This window comes from Triturus cristatus, chromosome 5_2 (genome assembly GCF_964204655.1).
Source record: "Triturus cristatus chromosome 5_2, aTriCri1.1, whole genome shotgun sequence".
NCBI classification, from domain to species: Eukaryota; Metazoa; Chordata; class Amphibia; order Caudata; family Salamandridae; genus Triturus; species Triturus cristatus.
The window spans coordinates 689,087,514-689,094,321 of record NC_140588.1 but is presented as its reverse complement, the minus strand read 5'-3'; the positions used below and the strand labels follow the sequence as shown (position 1 = coordinate 689,094,321).

The following is a 6,808-nucleotide window of genomic DNA, read 5'->3' as shown; positions in this document are numbered from 1 at the left end:
TCCCTTTACTCTCACCCCCGAACCTTCAGCCCCTCAGTGCCATCACACCCGGACCTTCAGTCTCACAGCACCCTCACATCTGGATGCCATCATACATGAACGCCAAGCACCCAATGCTTCTCACTCGAACCACTGTGGGAAACCCCTAGGGGTGAGTGGACAGAGTGGAGGGCAATCCTGCGGTGACATCCATTGAGCAGTTGTTGAATGACTCCTCTTGCATCTATGCGTGCGTCTGCTGAGCGACCGTGAGGGGCTCGGCAGTGCTCGCCTCGCCGGTCCGCTGGGTTTCCAAAAGTAGTCCAGCCGCATTGAGCCTCTGGTAGAAAAGGAGCTGGTCCGGCCCCCGGAGGGCTTCGGCTTAACCCGGTGATGATGACTCAAAGGGTAAGTGACAGGGACAGATAGATATGGAAATGCGCACGGGAGGGGGGCGCAGTCTCAATTGAGCGCCGTGAATAGAGCCTGCCATGGGAAGAAAAGCTGGGGCGCACAGCCCGGCGCTGCACCGCCGCCGCCTCCTCGCCGCTCGGTAACTTTCTGTCTCTCACTCACTCACTCCAGGCTCCCTGGACCCCACTCAGCCCCGACCCGCCCCCTGCTCAGCTCTCTCAGCCCTCTGCCAGTGTGGGTCCTCTGGGCCATACGATTGGCCGCCGGCTGGCGTGTCCCAGGTCTGGTCCCGCCCCAGACCCCGCCCTCGCCGGCTCCGCTCGGTCAGTGCTCTGCAGCAGCTGCAGAGGCAGCAGAGAGAGCTTGAGAGCTGGGCAGAAACAGAGCGCCCGGACTGAGGCGCAGCGCTGCACCTGTACCGTGCATAGCCCCTGCACCTCCGCAGGGAAGGGGCTCCGCTCTGGAAATAATTCCACTGGACTAACTTAGACGCCGGAGCAAAGGGGCAGAAGGAAGCGCGCAGCACTTGGAACGGATTTCTTTGGTGAAAGACAAGGCTTGGCATCTGGGGGTCTTTGGTGCAGCAGTGCCCCTCCTTCCCTGGCTGAACTGTTCCGTTTGTAGTGATTTCCAGATACTCCGTGGGGCCTGACGGGGTCTGGCGCACCGGGAGAGGGGTCCATTTGCCTGGGCTGCCGAGATCTGCACCCACTCCCCGCACAGCACCGCACTTCGGAAGCACTTGGCTACGTTTGCCTTCTCCCGTCTCTTGGCGGCAGGTGCGGATGTGGTGTTAACTTGTGGAGGATGCCGCCCGTGCCCAGGAGCCGGCGCCTCTCGCAGGCTGCGCGGACTTTCTCAGTTGCATTTTAATGACTCTCAGAGGACAGCGGTGTCCTGTGTGCCTGGAAGGGGAGCGCTGTGCGCGCCAGAGAAGGGAGGCACGGTTGCCGCCACCAGGGACTGAGCGTCCACCTGCCCGGACCGGCCTTCAGGATGCAGGGGCCGGCCGCCCATCCCTCAGGACTGAGTGTGGCCCTTCTGGATTGAACCCCCCTCGAGCTGGACTTAGAGCACATCTCTTAGGACTGAACCCCCACCTGTTTGGACTGAACCTCCACCTGTTTGGACTGAACCCCCACCTATATGGATTGAACCCCCACTTGTCTAGGCTGAGCCCACGTCTGCCTGGACTGCACCCCCGTCCCAACGGGCTGCTTTCTTCACTCCCTCACTGTGAGCTGCCTGCTCCCTCACATGCCCCCAGGCTGCTGTCCCCCACCGGCCGGACTGCCATGGTCGGACCCCCAGCAAACACCCGGCACCTGGCGACCCGTCCCTGTCCTGGACCTGAGCCGGAGATGCAGCCCTCGCCATGAGGACGCGCACAGCCCTTCCGCAGTCATTTGTGCCCCTCTGTACAGTTAGATTGCGCATGGCGTGCAGGTGCCAAGAACAGCACGGACAGCGCCCGCTCTAGTTTTATTTTTGTGTGTCATCGATTCCCCCCTCTTCCCTCACTTTGAAACGTTAGATGCAGTGAGGGTCGATTTGTTCTCTCCTATTAACTTTAAAGGAGGTAGACTGCTAGGCGCTGGTGGCCGAGCCCTGCGCCTGGCACCCTCAGTGCCATCTGCACTCGCAGTTCCCCGATACCCAATCTGCCTCTTTCTCCATACAGTACCGGCTAGCCAACCTCCCCATCCCGTCACCCACCTCCTCACACCAAGAGTCTTGGCATCCAGAGTGCCTTCCAGACCCCATCGCCTGACTCAGAGTACCACCCAGCCAGCATCTTTCAATAGCTGCCTTTCATGCACTTGACACCACCACCATCTGAGAGTCCTTGCCACCCTCTATCCTAACATCGTGCCCCACCCCATTTCCTTGCACCCGAAGGTGCCTACCTCTGCGCACTGAGCCTTGCTGCCCACTCTCCTGGCACCCGGTGTGCATGAGCCGCGCTGACCAACTCCCACACTCCCAAGAGCAGTCTCTGTGCCTCGCACCCGGGGTGCATGAGCCGCGCTGACCCACTCGCACATCCCCAGGGAGCAGACTACGTGCCCCCGCAGCCATGGATCTCCTGCAGTTCCTGCTCTTTGTGGCTCTGTCATGGACTCGAACCCGAGCTTTGATCAACCTGAAGTACTCAGTGGAGGAGGAACAGCGAGCTGGCACCGTGATCGCCAACGTTGCCAAGGATGCCAAAGAGGCGGGCTTCGTGCTGGACCCCCGGCAGCCCTCGGCCACCTTCCGGGTGGTCTCCAACTCAGCCCCGCACCTGGTGGACATCAACCCCTCGGGGCTGCTGGTCACCAAGCAGAAGATCGACCGCGACCTGCTGTGCCGCCAGAGCGCCAAGTGTGTGATCTCGCTGGAGGTGATGTCCAGCTCCATGGAGATCTGTGTCATTAAGGTGGACATCAAAGACCTGAATGACAACGCGCCCAGCTTCCCCACTGACCAGATCGAGCTGGAGATCTCGGAGACGGCAAGCCCGGGGACGCGCATCCCGCTGGAGAGCGCTTACGACCCGGACTCGGCCAGCTTCGGGGTGCAGGGTTACGAGATCACCCCCAACGATCTCTTCGGTTTGGAGATTAAGACCCGCGGGGACGGCTCGCGCTTCGCCGAGCTGGTGGTGGAGAAGAGCCTGGACCGGGAGACGCAGTCCCACTACAGTTACATGATCACCGCCCTGGACGGAGGGGATCCCCCCAACTTCGGCACCGTCGAGCTCAACATCAAGATCATTGACTCCAACGACAACAACCCGGTGTTCGAAGAGCCGGCCTACAGTGTGAGCATCCCGGAGAACTCTCCCCTGGGCACCCCGGTCATCGACCTCAACGCCACGGACCCCGACGAGGGCAGCAACGGGGAGATCGTGTACTCGTTCAACAGCTACGTGTCCGACAAGACTCGCGAACTCTTCCGAATCGATCCCAAGACCGGGGCCATCTCGGTCAGCGGGGCCCTGGACTATGAGGAGGGCCACGTCTACGAGATCGACGTGCAGGCCAAGGACCTGGGGCCCAACTCCATCCCAGCGCACTGCAAAGTGACCGTCAACCTGGCAGACGCCAACGACAACACGCCCGTCATCAACCTGCTGTCCGTCAACAGCGAGCTGGTGGAGGTGAGCGAGAACGCGTCCCCGGGCTACGTGATCGCCCTGGTGCGTGTCTCCGACCGGGACTCGGGCGCCAACGGCAGGGTGCTCTGCAAACTTCTGGGAAGCGTGCCCTTCCGGCTGCAGGAGTACGAGAGCTTCTCCACCATCCTAGTGGACGGTCGGCTGGACAGGGAGCAGCGGGACCAGTACAACCTGACCATCCAGGCCAAGGACAGCGGGAATCCCGCGCTGCAGTCCACCAAGTCCTTCACGGTGCGCATCACCGACGAGAACGACAACCACCCGCACTTCCTGAAGCCCTACTACCAGGTCATTGTGCAGGAGAACAACACCCCCGGGGTGCACCTGCTCTCCGTCTCCGCCCGGGACCCGGACCTGGGCCTGAATGGCAGCGTGTCGTACCAGATCGTGCCCTCTGAGGTGCGGGACATGCCGGTGTTCACCTACGTGTCCATCAGCCCCAACTCCGGGGACATCTATGCCTTGCGCTCCTTCAACCACGAGCAGACCAAAGCCTTCGAGTTTAAAGTCATGGCCAAGGACGGGGGCAACCCCTCGCTGCAGAGCAATGCCACGGTGCGCGTGATCGTGGTGGACGTGAACGACAACACCCCGGTGATCAGCGCCCCGCCGCTCATCAATGGCACCTCGGAGGTGTACATCCCGCGCAACGCCGGTGCCGGCTACCTGGTGACCGTGGTCAAAGCCGACGACTACGACGAGGGCGAGAACGGGCGCATCTCCTACGAGTTCTCGGAGGGTGACAGGGGCTACTTTGAGATAGACCAGGTGAACGGCGAGATCAGGACCACCAGGGTTTTTGGTGAGAATGCCAAGACCACCTATGAGCTGATCGTGGTGGCGCACGACCACGGCAAGACGTCCCTGTCAGCCTCTGCCCTCATCCTCATCTACCTGTCCCCGGCCCTGGACGCGCAGGAGGCGCTGGGCTCCGTGAACCTGTCCCTCATCTTTATCATCGCCCTGGGATCTATCGCCGCCATTCTTTTCGTGACTATGATCTTCGTGGCAGTCAAGTGCAAGCGGGACAACAAGGAGATCCGAACCTACAACTGCAGGTAACACCGGCTCATCCCCCGCCCTTTTACGCATTGTTGGCATGCTTTACAGTATTGTTTTGATTTCGGAATGTTTCATTATGAATACATCAGTTGAAACATGCAAAAAAAGTTTTTCATAAAACTTACCCGAGTATCCCTCCTGTCAAATGAGAATCCCTAAAGAAAACGCCCCTAACAACATTCCTCTGCCGTGGAGGGTGAACAGTGGTAAGCCGCTATCAGCTTACCATTGTCACGTTAAAGTATTAATAATAAAAGTGACTTTTGCTGTTCAGCAGATATTACCAATCTCGATAATGTATTATCATTTCGGCAATAAAGACACTTCTCTTGAAAAGACGGCAATTTCCAAGAGCGTGCACACCCCTAAGCGTTCATGCAACATGCAGACTTAACTGCACATGTAAAACCGTCTCGGTTTAACTCTCTACATTGAAAGATGGTTTGTTAACTGTTTCCACAGTACAGTAGCAGAAAATGTTAAAGCGGTATATTTTGGTTTTGGGATTCGTTTTGTACACGGGGGATACTCACCTTGTTGGGAGGATTCCCAGTGCTCACATACCGTTAGCATAAGCCACAGAGCCAGCAAAAAAACGTCATCAACTATGGGCTCGTGCTGTGTTATATGTTGCCCACTAGAGGGCAGTGTTGGCCCTTAGATCAGACAGTGCAGCAGCGTGGGAGGACGATAAGCTAAGGCAGACAATGCGAGCTGGTACCCAACCGACCGCAAGATAAAGTGCAAATATAATTTTTAGCATTCATATTTCTGTACATATATCTATGGAGCTTTTTATTTCGATTTGAACACTTGTCTTTCCCGGTGTAAAAAACTAAAAAACGTACCCCTCACGCATGTACATTGCTCTACGGGTTGTTTAATAATTTTTGTTTTCCTGCTATGTGAGTGAATTTAGATGGGTTCACATTGCATTAGTATTTTTTATTTTTATGTATGTCGAATTGGCGTACCTTAATAACGCAGCGGCAGTCATCTCCGTAAATGTATCACAAGGTGTGAAAAAAGAGCCCTCGTGTATGTATTGGGCATTTTCCACATACTATTTCCCGCTTTTAAAAAAAATGACACAATGTTTAATGTCTCTGAACGTTAATAGACCATTGGCAGACACTCACACGTGAATTTCAAAAAGAGGGAAGAGGTGGCAGATAAGCGGTGCCTTCGGGAAAAAAAAGACGACAGTGGAGATTTTCTAGTGTGATCTTGGGCTACTTATGTTTCGCAGCTGCGGTTGGGAATGCCATCTTACTTTTTTCATGCAATGCAAAGTATGTGCAGAAGCGAGTAGAGCATGGCACAAAGGCTCCACTGTGAGGAGTGAAGATCTTCCGTGCAGGTGTGGGTTCCTCCATTAGGCATGTCAGGTCACCGAGTGACAGTGAAATCTAGCATCAAATGCTTTACTGTGAGGAGTGGGCATCTTCCGTGTAGGGGGTGGGCTCCTCCATTAGGCATGTCAGGTCACCGAGCGACAGTGAAACCTAGCATCAAAGGCTGCACTGTGAGGAGTGTGCATCTTCCGTGCAGAGGTGGGCTCCTCCATTAGGCATGTCAGGTCCAAGAGCGGCACTGAAACCTAGCATCAAAGGCTGCACTGTGAGGAGTGTGTATCTTCCGTGCAGGTTTAGGGTCTTCCATTGGTTATGTCAGGTCATCGTCAAATTGAGTAAAGCCTGTCATGCGGGCTACACTTTGAGGTGTGTACATATTCCATGCAGAGCTGGGCTCCTCCATGAACAACGCAACCTGAAATAGATTTACCACTCGTCGTATAATAATCCATGAATCAGTACTAGCTAAACATGCACTTGTATCACTCAGCGCCCACACACTGAAAAGAAACTCTTCCCCTGCTGTCGTTAATAATTCCCAGGAACTGTGATGTATATCTATTACCATAGCAAATACAGATCTTGAGGGTGATGTAAAAAACAGATACACCCCATCCCTCATTTCATGTTCAAATCGATTATGTAGCTTGCATCTTGTTTGTTAATTTCTCAGAAATCATGTATGAAGTACTCCACATCATTTCTGCATGATTTGTCTGCCTCGAGTGTCTTGCACAATCTGTATGGTATTTTAGATGGAGGGTCTCTTTCTGTTTGTATTAAACTTCTGTGTATATAGTTGGGTTTTGACCAGAAGTCATATATGTTGCAATTGACG

General features: G+C 55.4%; 1 protein-coding gene across 6 annotated transcripts in view; it reads left to right on the top strand.

The window, feature by feature from the left end:
* The first annotated feature begins 755 nt into the window (after nt 1-755).
* Nucleotides 756-6,808, top strand: part of PCDH19 (protocadherin 19) — a 196,567-nt gene continuing 190,514 nt past the window's right edge. For all 6 annotated transcript variants that reach the window (XM_085607757.1, XM_085607756.1, XM_085607755.1 and 3 more), the window contains exon 1: nt 756-4,611. In XM_085607757.1, the coding sequence (XP_085463883.1) occupies nt 2,471-4,611 (2,141 nt within the window). In that variant the 5' untranslated portion in view covers nt 756-2,470. The remainder of the gene's footprint in view (nt 4,612-6,808) is intronic.